This window comes from Procambarus clarkii, chromosome 54, assembly GCF_040958095.1.
Source record: "Procambarus clarkii isolate CNS0578487 chromosome 54, FALCON_Pclarkii_2.0, whole genome shotgun sequence".
Lineage (NCBI taxonomy): Eukaryota > Metazoa > Arthropoda > Malacostraca > Decapoda > Cambaridae > Procambarus > Procambarus clarkii.
Window position 1 is genome coordinate 3,709,027 of NC_091203.1, and position 20,016 is coordinate 3,729,042.

Below are 20,016 nucleotides of genomic sequence, written 5' to 3' on the forward strand. Positions count from 1 at the left end.
GCTAGGGTTCTCCACAGCTCTCTTGGCTGCTACACCATGAAGTTCCCTCGAGCAACTATGGTGCTTCACCACCTCTACAGAAGCACGTGACACTCCTCTTCACTGCTTTTCCTCACAGCTCGAGGTCTTTGCCTCCAGTACCTTTGAGTCTCAGCAACTTCTTCATCTGTGCTGGCTTCGAAGTTCTCAGCAACTTCTTCCCCAAAGACAAACCACAGATTGTCTGGTCGAGGGCGCTCCTCCCTCTGAGAAGCTTGGTCAGGGCGCTTCCACGGCCCACAATAATGCCTCTGGGCGGTTTAATAAACACTTCTCATCGCCCAGGACTTGAGACCACACTTCCCCAGCTCGATTCCACAGCTGGTACGTCTGCACACTTCTCTTCTCTTCGAGATATATCACTAGGGGTTCTTTTCTGACGGGAGCTTAACGGAACGCGGCATTCCCCCTGCGATGTCAGGCACTCAAGTGAGGTCAAAGCCCTCCCGAAGCGAGCCTCACGCCTCCAGCAAAATGTCCACATCTCCTAACCAGTCATTTATCTGTTTTCTTCTTCATTGCCCATAATCTCAAATTGTTATATATATATCCAAGCAACTATTTTACATATGTGTTATCACCTCAATATTTGCTAGACCTTCTAATCAGGTCAGGCTTGATGAATAACTCTCAAAGAGGGAGACTCGTTTCTCCTGCAGGCTGAGATCATAACAACAACTACAACCACACCACAAGTAGTACACCACTAATAATATACCCCAACTAGTACACCTCTATTACCACACCACAAATAGTACATCTCTACTACCACATCACAACTACCACACCACAATTAGTACACCACCACCATTACACAACTACAACAACACCACGACTAGTACACCACTACTACCACACCACTACTGCCACACAATTCCTAGTACACCACTACTATCACACTATAAATAGTACACCACTACTACCACTCCACAACTACCATACCATATCTAGTACACAACTACTATCACACCACAACTAGTACACTACTACTACCACACCATAACTAGTACACAACAACTAGTACACCATAACTAGTACACAACAACTAGTACACCACTACTACCACAGCACAACTATTACACCACTACTACAACAACACAACAAGTACACCACTACTACAACACCACAACTAGTACATCACTACTACTACACCACATCTAGTACACCACTACTACCACGCCACAACTAGTACAAACCTACTATCTCACCACCACTTGTACACCACTACTACCACACCAACACTAGTTCAACACTACTACCACACCACCACTAGAACAACACTACTAGCACGCCACCAAAAGTACACCACTACTACCAAATCACAACTAGTACAACACTACTACCACTCCACAAATTGCAGACCACCACTAGTACATCATTAATACCACACCAGAAATAGTACACCACCAATAGTACACAACTTCCAGTACACCAATACTACCACACTACAACTAGTACACCACTACTACCACTCCACAACTAGTACACCACTACTACCACACAACAACTAGTACATCACTACTACTACACCAAAACTGGTACACTACTACTTCCACACAACTCGTCCACCATTACTACCACACCACCACTAGTTCACCACTACTACCACACGATCACTAATACACCACTACTACCACACCACAATTAGTACACCACTTTACCTACACAACAACAAGTACACCACTACTACCTCACCATCATTAGTATACCACTGCTACCACACCATCACTAGTACAATACTACTACCACACCACAACAAGTACACCACTACTGCCACACCACCACTAGTACACCACTACTCCCACATTATCACTAGTACACCAATATTACCACACAACAACTAGTACACCACTACTACCACACCACCACTAATACACCACTACTACCACACTATCGCTAGTGCACCACTACTACCACACCACATCTAGTACACCACTACTACCACACTACAACTAGTACACCACTACTACCACACCACTAGTACACCACTACTACCACACCATCACTAGTGCACCACTACTACCACATCATCACTAGTACACCACTACTACCACACCACCACTAAAACACCACCATTAGTACACCACTACTACCACACCACAACTTGTACACAATTTCTACCACACCACAACTATTACACCACTACTACCACACCACAACTAGTATCCCACTACTTCCACATCACGACTAGTACATCACTACTACCATACCACAACTAGTACACCACTAATACCACACCACAACTAGTTCACCACTACTACAACATTACAACTAGTACACCACTGCTACAACACCACAACTAGTACATCACACCTAATACACCACTTCTACAACACCACAACTAGTACACCACTACTACCACACCAGAACTAGTACACCACTACTACCACACTACTTCCACACTACAACTAGTTGTGACGGAGTTCCCCCCCTTATAATTCTCCCACGCCTGCAGTAAGAGTCATGTCTGCTTTTCCCAGGCGTTCTCTTCGTTGCAGGCTACAATTTGATATATGGGAGAGAGTGAAGTGTTCTCGGAGAGCCGAGAAATTTGTGAAATAGTGATATTTTGGCCTGTGGTTTAGGCCCTTTAGGGAGCCAAGATGGCGCTTACTTCTCTGATCTCCCGCCAAAACCGTGTGACGTCAGTGGCACCGGATTGGTCACCGACAGCAGTGTGGCACCGGGAGCCAATGAAAACCTCCCGTAGCGAAAGTGACGTCACGAAGGAAGGGGGTCCGGCCAGCGCGCCGGGCTGGCGCCATCAGTCTTACTCGACACGTCATAGAGGTCGGACGTGCGACGAGTGGTCCTGTCTGTCGGACAGCTGTTTCCCACTACCGTGGATTTACGCGTCACCTGAATTCCGCCAGTACTCTGAGAAGTCTTCCCTAGTTCATGTGTTGAACCAGAAGAGGGAATTGACGGTTATTTGAGCAACAAGTGCTCCAGTCAAGTACTGTGCCAGTAGCAGTGAAGCCGTGCAGTGACGTATGTTGACGTCTGTGGCAATTCACCAGTTCGTGACAGCGTAGTGGCTGACAGAGCCACTGGGTAGCTGAGGAAGAGAGGACTATTTGGGGAAACCGAACGACTGTAGCTGAGACGTAGGCGACAGCCGTTGCTGGGAGAAGACGACGGCCAGGAGACCGACTCCAACCTTCGAGAAGTCTAGGAGGAGGACGGACCTGCAGTGAGGAGGCACGGAGACGACGCGCTAAACGGTGGGACGACGAGAGGCTCTGGTAGGACACGACGACGTGTAGTGTGGGGGCGTTCCCGACACGAGGACCAGGAGCTACATCTCGACTCTCATCGGAGGATAGGGTGAAGTAGGTGGTTCTAGTTCCCTCCCCGTTCCCCTTTAGTTAGCTATATTATTTGGCTATATTATCTAGCCTGAAGATTTTATATGTCGTGAGCAAGTCTCACCTATGTCACGGTAAAGCACCAGTGTGCTAGACAGTACTATCAAGAGTACTTGTAATATTCATGTTGATTATTGGTGTGTACAGACACCAGGAACCAGTGATAAATTTACTGTGTTGTGTATATCTTTCTATAGATTTTGATATGAACATATAGTGGTAAATTATATGTAATATTATGCCAGTATTTGGAGGTTAGGCTATGTGCCCAGAAACTAATTATTTTCCATGTATTGATGATTGATTTATATACCATATATAAGTCTATGTTCATTCAGTGAATAATCATTTGTGAGTACAGTGAATTATTGCGTTATCGCCAACGAGAGAAAGTACTGAAAACTCCAGTGTTAATAGTTTATAATATATTGTTGGATAAATAACAGTGTAAGACCATTACTGTGAATCATTATAGCATTGATTGTAGAAAAGACTGTTTGAGCCTGAGTACAGTGTAACTGAGTAATCCGGTTTATTTAGCCAATATCGAGTGTGCGAGTTTCTAGTAATATTGGAGAATTTAACGAAACAGCGAATCTAGAAAACAAGCAAAGTTCGCGCGGAGAGGCCACGCGATCAGCTGGTTTTTGACACTTGATGAGGGGGGGAGATGTTGCCCCCTGATGATCGCATAATATCCGTGGGAATTACCAGCCGCGTCAGGATCAGTTGATTTATGATTATTGTGTGGCCTTGTGACATCTTTCATACATTTTAAGTAAAATACAAAACTCTCTTTGTGTTTTTATCATCCCCTCCATTGATCTTGTGGCTATATTATACTGGTAAACATAGTGATAACAACAAGTACCTGCCTGATTCCTGATCTTTGAGTGTGACCTGCCAAGGCTACCACTGAATACACCAGTCCACTGATGGTGTTATTGGCCACCTTAAACACCAATTGGCGACCTTGTGGTTTACCGTAGAGCCCTATTGTTGGGGAGGGCACACGACAGTCGAGGTGAAAGAGTCGTGTTCTCACTCTTTCTTAATAAGAGGCCGTTAAGATTGACTGGGAGACTCTCCTGGCGTGCAGTGGCGCCGTGAGGATCGAGGGAAGACCCGCAGGGCTACGGTGAGTTACCTTGAGCATAACTATTGCTCACCCCAGAGTAAGGGTAGAGAATAATAGAGAGGTGGAAAACCCCCAACATTGGCGACCTTGCCAGGATATAGGATCGGAGTAAAGGTTGCAGTGGTACTTGGCAGTGGTGTTAGAGATCAGGTGAAGGTTATCACTCGTAGCACAAGATGGAGGATGATAAAGTAGCGAGGTTTATTGACTCTAGAGACGAACAGGTGCTGGAAGAGTGCACCAAGGCACAGTTACAGGCTATAGCGGATCATTTTGGAATAAAGCTGAAATCTGCCCGAGTTGGTGAAAGAAGACTAGAGATAATTGCTCAGCTCAAGGCTCGAGACGAAGCTTTGGGGGAGGAACGGCCCCAAACACCTGCCAGTGAGGGTGAGCGCCTGAGTATTGGTGGAAGCAGCAGGGGATCCAGCGGCAGCAGGCACAGCATTAAGCTGGAAATAATGAAGCTGCAGCTAGAGGCACAGCAGCGCAGAGAAGAGCGAGAAGCGCAGCTGAGGAGAGAAGAGGCACAACAGCGCAAGGAAGAGCGAGAAGCAGAAGCGCAGCTGAGGAGAGAAGAAGCACAGCTGCGCAAAGAAGAACAGGAGCGAGAAGCACAGTCGAAGCGTGAGGAGCGAGAAGCACAGTCGAAGCGTGAGGAGCGAGAAGCACAGCTGCGCCGGGAAGAGCAAGAACGAGAAGCACAGCTACGCAGGGAAGAACGAGAGCAAGAAGTTAGGCTGAGACAACAGGAAATAGAAGCCAACAAGGAGGTGGAGCTGAAGCGAGCTGAACTGGGACTAGGTGCCCCTGCCCCGCCACAGGAAGACCGACGAGTGAGGGAACGAGACCTGCCGGTCTTTGTGCCTAGTGAAGCCGAAAGTTTCTTCGATCACTTTGAGAGAGTTGCTGCTATGAAGAGGTGGCCGAGGGCTGAGTGGGCGGAGTTGGTCCAAGGAAAGCTCACAGGGGAAGCTCGCCAAGCCTTCACCATGCTCGACTTCCAAGAATGCACTAACTACGATGCGGTAAAACGAGCTGTGCTCCGTTCCTTTAAGCTCACGCCAGAGTGTTACAGAAAGAGGTTTAGAGAATGTACCCGGTTGCCAGGAAAATCGTATGCGGAGACAGCGAGGGACATGGAAAGAAAGTTCCTTAAGTGGATGGACTCTGAAGAAGCGGAGTCGGCCGAAGAAATCAAGGAACTAATGGTCATGGAAAAGTTTATGTCCGTGCTCTCTCCTGAGATCAGGATGAGGGTAAAGGAGGCGGACATAAAGGACCTGAGGGCCGCAGCCGACCGGGCCGACATGCTAGAAGAAGCCCTACGCCCACGCCGGGAGGGACAGAACCGACCACACGCATACGTCGGAAACGATCGGAGTTATAGAAGGACGGATGGGTGGAGGACAGGAACGAGTTCTCCCAAGTCCCATATCTCAAGTTGGAACACCCGAGGATCAAAAGGTGCTGTAGAGCCGATAGAGGAGAACCCAGCTGAGGGCTCGGGAACTGTTACTGCAGGGAAAGAAACGACGAGTGAGGCGGGAAAGACACAGGGTGTGACGGTCTCTGGAGGCAGTGCTAAGGCGAGCGGTGGCGGATGGTCTCCGCCGAGGGGCCGCTGCTACAACTGCGGAATATTCGGACACGTCGCGCGGGAGTGCAGACGCCCGAAGCAGCGGGGACACGTTGCTTTAGTGATGTTCGAGGACCAGAGGGCCGAGGGAGTGCGGGATGAACCCGTGCTGAATGGGGAGAAGAAAGTTCACCCATTCATGTGTCAAGGAACCGTAAGGATGGGGGTCGCAGACCCCATCCCCGTGAAGATGCTAAGAGATACCGGGGCTGACTTTACCCTGGTAAGTGAAACCCTGTTCCCCGAGGATTACGAAAGTACCAGTGTGGGGGTGGCACGGGTGGCCACTGTGGGAGGCCCAGTGAGGATGCCCCTACACCAGGTAACTTTAAATTCCGAATATGGCTGCCAGACCCTAGAGGTGGGAGTCTGTACATCAATGCCCAAGATGGAGGCGCAGGTCATCTTGGGGAATGACGCATGTGGAGGATACGTCCTCCCACATCTCGTGAAAGGCGAAGAGTGCCCAGAACAACACGAGGAGACAGGCGAAGATTTGAACGCCTGTGGGGACGAGAAGGGAATCGCACCGGTGGCGATACCAGTTTGTACTGTGACACCGAGACAACGCGAAGAACCAGGAGGTTGTGGATCTGATGGGGCTGAGGAGTCGACTGACAGCCTGGGAACAGATCACCTCTACGTAGGACCCAGAGAACGAGTGGAGGGCGAAAGTAGCCCGAATGGTAAGTTGCAGGTGACACTCACTGGTTCTCTAGGGGTAAACCGCACTCGTCTCGGAGAGTTACAGCAGGAGGAGTTCCCCAAATTGGTTAGTAAGGCCGAAGGAGGACGTGTGGGTCCTGAGAAGGCTTACTTTCCATTTATATATATTATATATGCCATGCTATTCATGATGAAGGAACGATGGACGCCAGGAGCGACCGTGGGAACGGTGATTAAATATGTCCAGAAGTTCAAAGAACGTCTCACTCGAGCGAAGGGACTGGCTAGGAAACTCCTGAAGAAGGCGCAACGTAAGATGTCGGAGTGGAACGACATGGGAGCTGCGCAGAGGGATTTTCAGGCCGGATCCAAAGTAATGGTTGTGCTGCCAGGTAAAGGTAGAGTGACCAGGTCGCGGTTCAAGAGACCATACCGAGTGCTGCGACGGTTGGGTCCAGTGTCGTACGAGATGGGGAAGCCGGATGGACCCCGGAAGAAACAGGTGTGTCACGCAGGCCGCCTGAGACCTTTCTTCACTGTGGAAGGTAGAGCCGCCAAGCGGGACGGAACGAATACCCGAGAAACCCAGCGGGAGACGGGTCTGAGTGTACCGAGGGACCGAGAACTCCCGGAGGAGGAAAGTAAGTGGTCCAGGGCGGACGGCACCAGTCTCACCCGCACTGAGAGTCTGACAAGGGTCAAGGTCAAGCACATCAAGGGGAAGGACGACGTAGTGGCGGATGCCCTATCCCATATACACTAACCAGACATGACTCTTATTTTAAGGGGAGGGGTATGTGACGGAGTTCCCCCCCTTATAATTCTCCCACGCCTGCAGTAAGAGTCATGTCTGCTTTTCCCAGGCGTTCTCTACGTTGCAGGCTACAATTTGATATATGGGAGAGAGTGAAGTGTTCTCGGAGAGCCGAGAAATTTGTGAAATAGTGATATTTTGGCCTGTGGTTTAGGCCCTTTAGGGAGCCAAGATGGCGCTTACTTCTCTGATCTCCCGCCAAAACCGTGTGACGTCAGTGGCACCGGATTGGTCACCGACAGCAGTGTGGCACCGGGAGCCAATGAAAACCTCCCGTAGCGAAAGTGACGTCACGAAGGAAGGGGGTCCGGCCAGCGCGCCGGGCTGGCGCCATCAGTCATACTCGACACGTCATAGAGGTCGGACGTGCGACGAGTGGTCCTGTCTGTCGGACAGCTGTTTCCCACTACCGTGGATTTACGCGTCACCTGAATTCCGCCAGTACTCTGAGAAGTCTTCCCTAGTTCATGTGTTGAACCAGAAGAGGGAATTGACGGTTATTTGAGCAACAAGTGCTCCAGTCAAGTACTGTGCCAGTAGCAGTGAAGCCGTGCAGTGACGTATGTTGACGTCTGTGGCAATTCACCAGTTCGTGACAGCGTAGTGGCTGACAGAGCCACTGGGTAGCTGAGGAAGAGAGGACTATTTGGGGAAACCGAACGACTGTAGCTGAGACGTAGGCGACAGCCGTTGCTGGGAGAAGACGACGGCCAGGAGACCGACTCCAACCTTCGAGAAGTCTAGGAGGAGGACGGACCTGCAGTGAGGAGGCACGGAGACGACGCGCTAAACGGTGGGACGACGAGAGGCTCTGGTAGGACACGACGACGTGTAGTGTGGGGGCGTTCCCGACACGAGGACCAGGAGCTACATCTCGACTCTCATCGGAGGATAGGATGAAGTAGGTGGTTCTAGTTCCCTCCCCGTTCCCCTTTAGTTAGCTATATTATTTGGCTATATTATCTAGCCTGAAGATTTTATATGTCGTGAGCAAGTCTCACCTATGTCACGGTAAAGCACCAGTGTGCTAGACAGTACTATCAAGAGTACTTGTAATATTCATGTTGATTATTGGTGTGTACAGACACCAGGAACCAGTGATAAATTTACTGTGTTGTGTATATCTTTCTATAGATTTTGATATGAACATATAGTGGTAAATTATATGTAATATTATGCCAGTATTTGGAGGTTAGGCTATGTGCCCAGAAACTAATTATTTTCCATGTATTGATGATTGATTTATATACCATATATAAGTCTATGTTCATTCAGTGAATAATCATTTGTGAGTACAGTGAATTATTGCGTTATCGCCAACGAGAGAAAGTACTGAAAACTCCAGTGTTAATAGTTTATAATATATTGTTGGATAAATAACAGTGTAAGACCATTACTGTGAATCATTATAGCATTGATTGTAGAAAAGACTGTTTGAGCCTGAGTACAGTGTAACTGAGTAATCCGGTTTATTTAGCCAATATCGAGTGTGCGAGTTTCTAGTAATATTGGAGAATTTAACGAAACAGCGAATCTAGAAAACAAGCAAAGTTCGCGCGGAGAGGCCACGCGATCAGCTGGTTTTTGACACTTGATGAGGGGGGGGAGATGTTGCCCCCTGATGATCGCATAATATCCGTGGGAATTACCAGCCGCGTCAGGATCAGTTGATTTATGATTATTGTGTGGCCTTGTGACATCTTTCATACATTTTAAGTAAAATACAAAACTCTCTTTGTGTTTTTATCATCCCCTCCATTGATCTTGTGGCTATATTATACTGGTAAACATAGTGATAACAACAAGTACCTGCCTGATTCCTGATCTTTGAGTGTGACCTTGCCAAGGCTACCACTGAATACACCAGTCCACTGATGGTGTTATTGGCCACCTTAAACACCAATTGGCGACCTTGTGGTTTACCGTAGAGCCCTATTGTTGGGGAGGGCACACGACAGTCGAGGTGAACGAGTCGTGTTCTCACTCTTTCTTAATAAGAGGCCGTTAAGATTGACTGGGAGACTCTCCTGGCGTGCAGTGGCGCCGTGAGGATCGAGGGAAGACCCGCAGGGCTACGGTGAGTTACCTTGAGCATAACTATTGCTCACCCCAGAGTAAGGGTAGAGAATAATAGAGAGGTGGAAAACCCCCAACATTGGCGACCTTGCCAGGATATAGGATCGGAGTAAAGGTTGCAGTGGTACTTGGCAGTGGTGTTAGAGATCAGGTGAAGGTTATCACTCGTAGCACAAGATGGAGGATGATAAAGTAGCGAGGTTTATTGACTCTAGAGACGAACAGGTGCTGGAAGAGTGCACCAAGGCACAGTTACAGGCTATAGCGGATCATTTTGGAATAAAGCTGAAATCTGCCCGAGTTGGTGAAAGAAGACTAGAGATAATTGCTCAGCTCAAGGCTCGAGACGAAGCTTTGGGGGAGGAACGGCCCCAAACACCTGCCAGTGAGGGTGAGCGCCTGAGTATTGGTGGAAGCAGCAGGGGATCCAGCGGCAGCAGGCACAGCATTAAGCTGGAAATAATGAAGCTGCAGCTAGAGGCACAGCAGCGCAGAGAAGAGCGAGAAGCGCAGCTGAGGAGAGAAGAGGCACAACAGCGCAAGGAAGAGCGAGAAGCAGAAGCGCAGCTGAGGAGAGAAGAAGCACAGCTGCGCAAAGAAGAACAGGAGCGAGAAGCACAGTCGAAGCGTGAGGAGCGAGAAGCACAGTCGAAGCGTGAGGAGCGAGAAGCACAGCTGCGCCGGGAAGAGCAAGAACGAGAAGCACAGCTACGCAGGGAAGAACGAGAGCAAGAAGTTAGGCTGAGACAACAGGAAATAGAAGCCAACAAGGAGGTGGAGCTGAAGCGAGCTGAACTGGGACTAGGTGCCCCTGCCCCGCCACAGGAAGACCGACGAGTGAGGGAACGAGACCTGCCGGTCTTTGTGCCTAGTGAAGCCGAAAGTTTCTTCGATCACTTTGAGAGAGTTGCTGCTATGAAGAGGTGGCCGAGGGCTGAGTGGGCGGAGTTGGTCCAAGGAAGGCTCACAGGGGAAGCTCGCCAAGCCTTCACCATGCTCGACTTCCAAGAATGCACTAACTACGATGCGGTAAAACGAGCTGTGCTCCGTTCCTTTAAGCTCACGCCAGAGTGTTACAGAAAGAGGTTTAGAGAATGTACCCGGTTGCCAGGAAAATCGTATGCGGAGACAGCGAGGGACATGGAAAGAAAGTTCCTTAAGTGGATGGACTCTGAAGAAGCGGAGTCGGCCGAAGAAATCAAGGAACTAATGGTCATGGAAAAGTTTATGTCCGTGCTCTCTCCTGAGATCAGGATGAGGGTAAAGGAGGCGGACATAAAGGACCTGAGGGCCGCAGCCGACCGGGCCGACATGCTAGAAGAAGCCCTACGCCCACGCCGGGAGGGACAGAACCGACCACACGCATACGTCGGAAACGATCGGAGTTATAGAAGGACGGATGGGTGGAGGACAGGAACGAGTTCTCCCAAGTCCCATATCTCAAGTTGGAACACCCGAGGATCAAAAGGTGCTGTAGAGCCGATAGAGGAGAACCCAGCTGAGGGCTCGGGAACTGTTACTGCAGGGAAAGAAACGACGAGTGAGGCGGGAAAGACACAGGGTGTGACGGTCTCTGGAGGCAGTGCTAAGGCGAGCGGTGGCGGATGGTCTCCGCCGAGGGGCCGCTGCTACAACTGCGGAATATTCGGACACGTCGCGCGGGAGTGCAGACGCCCGAAGCAGCGGGGACACGTTGCTTTAGTGATGTTCGAGGACCAGAGGGCCGAGGGAGTGCGGGATGAACCCGTGCTGAATGGGGAGAAGAAAGTTCACCCATTCATGTGTCAAGGAACCGTAAGGATGGGGGTCGCAGACCCCATCCCCGTGAAGATGCTAAGAGATACCGGGGCTGACTTTACCCTGGTAAGTGAAACCCTGTTCCCCGAGGATTACGAAAGTACCAGTGTGGGGGTGGCACGGGTGGCCACTGTGGGAGGCCCAGTGAGGATGCCCCTACACCAGGTAACTTTAAATTCCGAATATGGCTGCCAGACCCTAGAGGTGGGAGTCTGTACATCAATGCCCAAGATGGAGGCGCAGGTCATCTTGGGGAATGACGCATGTGGAGGATACGTCCTCCCACATCTCGTGAAAGGCGAAGAGTGCCCAGAACAACACGAGGAGACAGGCGAAGATTTGAACGCCTGTGGGGACGAGAAGGGAATCGCACCGGTGGCGATACCAGTTTGTACTGTGACACCGAGACAACGCGAAGAACCAGGAGGTTGTGGATCTGATGGGGCTGAGGAGTCGACTGACAGCCTGGGAACAGATCACCTCTACGTAGGACCCAGAGAACGAGTGGAGGGCGAAAGTAGCCCGAATGGTAAGTTGCAGGTGACACTCACTGGTTCTCTAGGGGTAAACCGCACTCGTCTCGGAGAGTTACAGCAGGAGGAGTTCCCCAAATTGGTTAGTAAGGCCGAAGGAGGACGTGTGGGTCCTGAGAAGGCTTACTTTCCATTTATATATATTATATATGCCATGCTATTCATGATGAAGGAACGATGGACGCCAGGAGCGACCGTGGGAACGGTGATTAAATATGTCCAGAAGTTCAAAGAACGTCTCACTCGAGCGAAGGGACTGGCTAGGAAACTCCTGAAGAAGGCGCAACGTAAGATGTCGGAGTGGAACGACATGGGAGCTGCGCAGAGGGATTTTCAGGCCGGATCCAAAGTAATGGTTGTGCTGCCAGGTAAAGGTAGAGTGACCAGGTCGCGGTTCAAGAGACCATACCGAGTGCTGCGACGGTTGGGTCCAGTGTCGTACGAGATGGGGAAGCCGGATGGACCCCGGAAGAAACAGGTGTGTCACGCAGGCCGCCTGAGACCTTTCTTCACTGTGGAAGGTAGAGCCGCCAAGCGGGACGGAACGAATACCCGAGAAACCCAGCGGGAGACGGGTCTGAGTGTACCGAGGGACCGAGAACTCCCGGAGGAGGAAAGTAAGTGGTCCAGGGCGGACGGCACCAGTCTCACCCGCACTGAGAGTCTGACAAGGGTCAAGGTCAAGCACATCAAGGGGAAGGACGACGTAGTGGCGGATGCCCTATCCCATATACACTAACCAGACATGACTCTTATTTTAAGGGGAGGGGTATGTGACGGAGTTCCCCCCCTTATAATTCTCCCACGCCTGCAGTAAGAGTCATGTCTGCTTTTCCCAGGCGTTCTCTACGTTGCAGGCTACAATTTGATATATGGGAGAGAGTGAAGTGTTCTCGGAGAGCCGAGAAATTTGTGAAATAGTGATATTTTGGCCTGTGGTTTAGGCCCTTTAGGGAGCCAAGATGGCGCTTACTTCTCTGATCTCCCGCCAAAACCGTGTGACGTCAGTGGCACCGGATTGGTCACCGACAGCAGTGTGGCACCGGGAGCCAATGAAAACCTCCCGTAGCGAAAGTGACGTCACGAAGGAAGGGGGTCCGGCCAGCGCGCCGGGCTGGCGCCATCAGTCATACTCGACACGTCATAGAGGTCGGACGTGCGACGAGTGGTCCTGTCTGTCGGACAGCTGTTTCCCACTACCGTGGATTTACGCGTCACCTGAATTCCGCCAGTACTCTGAGAAGTCTTCCCTAGTTCATGTGTTGAACCAGAAGAGGGAATTGACGGTTATTTGAGCAACAAGTGCTCCAGTCAAGTACTGTGCCAGTAGCAGTGAAGCCGTGCAGTGACGTATGTTGACGTCTGTGGCAATTCACCAGTTCGTGACAGCGTAGTGGCTGACAGAGCCACTGGGTAGCTGAGGAAGAGAGGACTATTTGGGGAAACCGAACGACTGTAGCTGAGACGTAGGCGACAGCCGTTGCTGGGAGAAGACGACGGCCAGGAGACCGACTCCAACCTTCGAGAAGTCTAGGAGGAGGACGGACCTGCAGTGAGGAGGCACGGAGACGACGCGCTAAACGGTGGGACGACGAGAGGCTCTGGTAGGACACGACGACGTGTAGTGTGGGGGCGTTCCCGACACGAGGACCAGGAGCTACATCTCGACTCTCATCGGAGGATAGGATGAAGTAGGTGGTTCTAGTTCCCTCCCCGTTCCCCTTTAGTTAGCTATATTATTTGGCTATATTATCTAGCCTGAAGATTTTATATGTCGTGAGCAAGTCTCACCTATGTCACGGTAAAGCACCAGTGTGCTAGACAGTACTATCAAGAGTACTTGTAATATTCATGTTGATTATTGGTGTGTACAGACACCAGGAACCAGTGATAAATTTACTGTGTTGTGTATATCTTTCTATAGATTTTGATATGAACATATAGTGGTAAATTATATGTAATATTATGCCAGTATTTGGAGGTTAGGCTATGTGCCCAGAAACTAATTATTTTCCATGTATTGATGATTGATTTATATACCATATATAAGTCTATGTTCATTCAGTGAATAATCATTTGTGAGTACAGTGAATTATTGCGTTATCGCCAACGAGAGAAAGTACTGAAAACTCCAGTGTTAATAGTTTATAATATATTGTTGGATAAATAACAGTGTAAGACCATTACTGTGAATCATTATAGCATTGATTGTAGAAAAGACTGTTTGAGCCTGAGTACAGTGTAACTGAGTAATCCGGTTTATTTAGCCAATATCGAGTGTGCGAGTTTCTAGTAATATTGGAGAATTTAACGAAACAGCGAATCTAGAAAACAAGCAAAGTTCGCGCGGAGAGGCCACGCGATCAGCTGGTTTTTGACACTTGATGAGGGGGGGGAGATGTTGCCCCCTGATGATCGCATAATATCCGTGGGAATTACCAGCCGCGTCAGGATCAGTTGATTTATGATTATTGTGTGGTCTTGTGACATCTTTCATACATTTTAAGTAAAATACAAAACTCTCTTTGTGTTTTTATCATCCCCTCCATTGATCTTGTGGCTATATTATACTGGTAAACATAGTGATAACAACAAGTACCTGCCTGATTCCTGATCTTTGAGTGTGACCTTGCCAAGGCTACCACTGAATACACCAGTCCACTGATGGTGTTATTGGCCACCTTAAACACCAATTGGCGACCTTGTGGTTTACCGTAGAGCCCTATTGTTGGGGAGGGCACACGACAGTCGAGGTGAACGAGTCGTGTTCTCACTCTTTCTTACTAAGAGGCCGTTAAGATTGACTGGGAGACTCTCCTGGCGTGCAGTGGCGCCGTGAGGATCGAGGGAAGACCCGCAGGGCTACGGTGAGTTACCTTGAGCATAACTATTGCTCACCCCAGAGTAAGGGTAGAGAATAATAGAGAGGTGGAAAACCCCCAACATAGTACACTACTACTACCACACCACAACTAGTACACCACTACTACAACACCACAACTTCTCCACCATTACTACCACACCACAACTAGTACAAACCTACTACCTCACCAGCACTTGTACACCACTACTACCACACCACAGCTAGTACACCACTACTTCCACAACACCACTAGTACACCATTAGTAGCACACCACTACTAGTACATCACTACTACCAAATCACCACTAGTACACCACTATACCACACCACAACTTGTAGACCACCACTAGTACCACACCAGAAATAGTACACCACCAATAGTACACTACTACTAGTACACCAATACCACCACACCACAACTAGTGCAACACTACTACCACACCATAACTAGTACACCACTACTACCACATCACAACTAGTACACCACTACTACCACAACAAAATAGTACACCATTATTACCACACCACTAGTACACCACTACTACCACACCATCACTAGTACACCACTAGTACCACACCATCATAAGTACACCACTACTACCACACTACAAATCGTACACGACAACTAGTACACCATCACAGCTATACCACTACCAGTATACTACTACTACCACTGCACAACTAGTACACCACTATTACCACATCACCACTAAAACACCACTACTACCACATCACCAAAAGTATACCACTACTACCACTCCACCACTAGTACACCGCTACTACCACTCTACAAGCAGTACACCACTACTACCACACCACAACTAGTACACCACCACTACCACATCACCACTAGTACACGACTACTACCACTCTACAAGTAGTACACTACTACTACCACACCACAACTAGTACACCACTACTACCACATCACCTCTAGTACACCACTACCACACCACAACTAGTACACCACTACTGCCACACAATTACTAGTGCACCACTACTATCACACTATAAATAGTACACCAGTACTACCACACCACAACTACCATACATAAGAACATAAGAACAAAAGCAACTGCAGAAGGCCTACTGGCCCATACGAGGCAGCTCCTATTTATAACCACCCAATATTACTGGGAATATGGGATAGATGTTCATGATAATGACACGAAGTGTAAACTATGTGGTATGTTAAGGTCTCACACCCTGGCCCATTATGTTCTTGATTGTCCGTTGATTAATGTATATAGAAACACTGAGATAAGGACTGATCCTGAACAAATAGCCTGGATGTGTCACAACGGAAAGGTTGATGATATTCTTGAGAGATATAAGAATTTTGCACCAAGATTGTAATATTTTGTTGAATTATCTGCAGGTGTCTTGCAAATTGTCTATATAGTATACCTAGGTCATAAAAGTATTTGTGTGTACGTCTGATACCATACTACTTGTGAATGAGGAAATGTATATGTTTACCTCTCAGAATGTTTGGTAATATGTTTATTTGTGATGTGTGTCTATGTATATATTAACACGTTGTACTGAATGAGGTGAGAATAGCTTGAGCTACCTCATCCCTTTGTGTGTATTTTACCTCAATATACTTATTTCAATTTCAATTTCAATCCCACTCACATACTTGTCCAACCCGCGCTTGAAACAATCGAGGGACACCACCTCCATCACGTTACGCGGCAATTGGTTCCACAAATCAACTACCATGTTACTGAACCAGTATTTACCCAAGTCTTTCCTAAATCTAAACTTATCCAATTTATACCCATTGTTTCGTGTTCTGTCTTGTGTTGATACTTTTAATACCCTATTAATATCCCCTTTGTTATGTCCATTCACCCACTTGTAAACCTCTATCATGTCACCCCTAACTCTTTGCCTTTCCAGTGAATGCAACTTAAACTTTGTTAATCTTTCTTCATATGAAAGATTTCTAATTTGGGGAACTAACTAAGTCATCCTACACTGGACACGTTCAAGTGAATTTATATCCATTCTATAATATGGCGACCAAAACTGAACTGCATAATCTAAATGGGGCCTAACTAGAGCAAGATATAGCTTGAGAACCACACCAGGTGTCTTGTTAACTAGTTAACGCAATAACTAGTACACCACTACTATCACACCACAACTACCACACCACAACTAGTACACTTCTACTACCACACCATAACTAGTACACAACAACTAGTACACCACTACTAAAAAAGATAAATTTGGAAATTTGGATCTTGAAAGTGTAAGTAATACACTGACAGAAGAAATTACTGATGCTGGACAGCCTGCCTCTTCTCAAGAATTTCCGAAGAAGAGGTTGAATAGTTGGCAGCGTGCTAGAGCAGAATACCATAAGAAAATTTCAGAAATAGAAAAAATAAAAGAGGATTCAGCTACAAGAAAAAAAAAGAAATTGAGGAAGCAAAGAGAAAGCACAAAGAGAAGAGATTGCAACGCTATAAAAAATTAAATCAGAAAACTAAGAAAGGTCAGCCAGTTATGAGTAGCAGGATTGAACTAATGCTTGAGCAGCTCCAAGGAGAAGTGGGCTAGCATCGAGAAGTGGTTACTTCTCGATGCTTCTCTTAACTGAGAAGTGGTTAAGCATCAATATCTAATGTTCACTCAAGTATTGAGTGCTCAGGAAATATAGTGTAATTTAGAAAAAAAAAAAATAGGAAGGTTCGGAGTTGGGTGGTATGGTTACAGTTCAAGTTAAGTTACAACACAGTTGCAGTATACATACCCCCAGTGACCATGACTTCCCTTTTGCGACAAAGCTTAAGATGCATTCACTGGAAAGGCGAAGAGTTAGGGGTGACATGATTGAGGTTTACAAGTGGATGAATGGACAAAACAGGGGGGATATTAATAGGGTATTAAAAATATCAACACAAGACAGAACACGAAACAATGGGTATAAATTGGATAAGTTTAGATTTAGGAAAGACTTGGGTAAATACTGGTTCAGTAACATGGTAGTTGATTTGTGGAACCAATTGCCGCGTAACGTGATGGAGGTGGTGTCCCTCGATTGTTTCAAGCGCGGGTTGGACAAGTATATGAGTGGGATTGGGTGGTTATAGAATAGGAGCTGCCTCGTATGGGCCAATAGGCCTTCTGCAGTTACCTTTGTTCTTATGTACTACCACAGCACAACTATTACCTCACTACTACAAAAACACAACTAATACACCACTACTACAACACCACAACTAGTACATCACAACTAGTACACCACTACTACCACACCACAACTAGTACATCACTACTACCACACCAGAACTAGTACACCACTACTACCACACTACAACTAGTACACCACTACTACCACACTATAACTAGTACACAACTACTACCACACCACATCTAGTACACCACAACTACCACACCACAACTAGTACAAACCTACTAACTCACCACCACTTATACACCACTACTACCACACCTCAACTAGTACACAACAACTACCACACCAACAGTAGTTCAACACTATAACCACACCACCACTAGAACAACACTACTCGCACACCACCAAAAGTGCACCACTACTACCAAATCACAACTAGTACAACACTACTACCAAAACCAAAATTGTAGACCACCACTAGTACATCATTAATACCATACCAGAAATAGTACACCACCAATAGTACACAACTTCAAGTACACTAATACTACCACACTACAACTAGTACACCACTACTACCACTCCACAACTAGTACACCACTACTACCTCACCACAACTAGTTCACCACTACTGCCACACCAAAACTGGTACACCACTACTTCCACACCACTAGTACACTATTACTACCACACCACAACAAGTACACCTCAACCTCCATACCACAACTAGTACACCTCAACTGCGAAACCACAACTAGTACACCACGACTAGTACACCACTACTACCACACCACAACTAGTACACTACTACCACCACACCACACCTTTTAAACCACTACTAGTACACCAATACTACCATACCAGAAAACGTACACCACTACTAGTACACCAATACTACCATACCACAAGTGGTACACCACTACTATCATACCACAACTAGTACACGATTACTACAACACCATAACTAGTACACCACAACTTTTATAACACTACTACCACACCACAACTAGTACACCACTACTACCACACCACAACTAGTACACCACTAGTACAACACAACAACTAGTACACCACTACTACCACACCACCATTAGTACACCACTACTACCACACACCAACTAGTAAACCACTACTACCACACAACAACTAGTACACCACCAAAAGTACATCACTACTACCTCACCACCAGTAGTGCACCACTACTACCACACCACAACTAGTACACAACTACTACCACACCACAACTAGTACACCTCTACTACCACCCCACAACTACCACACCACAATTATTACACCACCACCATTACACAACTACAACAACACCACGACTAGTACACCACTCCTACTACAACACAACTAGTACACCACTACTGGCACACAACTACTAGTACACTAGTAGTTGTGTGCTACTAGTAGTGGTGTACTAGTTATGGCGTTAGTAACAAGACACCTGGTGTGATTCTCAAGCTATATCTTGCTCTAGTTAGGCCCCATTTAGATTTTGCAGTTCAGTTTTGGTCGCCATATTATAGAATGGATATAAATTCACTTGAACGTGTCCAGCGTAGGATGACTAAGTTAATTCCCCAAATTAGAAATCTTTCATATGAAGAAAGATTTAACAAAGCTTAAGTTGCATTCACTGGAAAGGCAAAGAGTTAGGGGTGACATGATAGAGGTTTACAAGTGGGTGAATGGACATAACAAAGGGGATATTAATAGGGTATTAAAAGTATCAACACAAGACAGAACACGAAACAATGGGTATAAATTGGATAAGTTTAGATTTAGGAAAGACTTGGGTAAATGCTGGTTCAGTAACAGGGTGGTTGATTTGTGGAACCAATTGCTGCGTAACATTGTGGAGGTGGGGTCCCTCGATTGTTTCAAGCATGGGTTGGATATGTATATGAGTGGGATTGGGTGGTTATAAAT

General features: G+C 47.4%; 1 protein-coding gene across 1 annotated transcript; it reads left to right on the top strand.

Annotated features, from left to right (window-relative positions):
- Positions 1–7,166: 7,166 nt before the first annotated feature.
- Positions 7,167–17,504, top strand: LOC138352595 (trichohyalin-like). Its single transcript, XM_069305085.1, has 4 exons — positions 7,167–7,223; positions 9,924–11,117; positions 17,132–17,193; positions 17,318–17,504. The coding sequence occupies exons 1-4, from the start codon at positions 7,167–7,169 to the stop codon at positions 17,502–17,504; spliced, it is 1,500 nt and encodes a 499-aa protein (XP_069161186.1).
- The last annotated feature ends 2,512 nt before the right edge of the window (positions 17,505–20,016 follow it).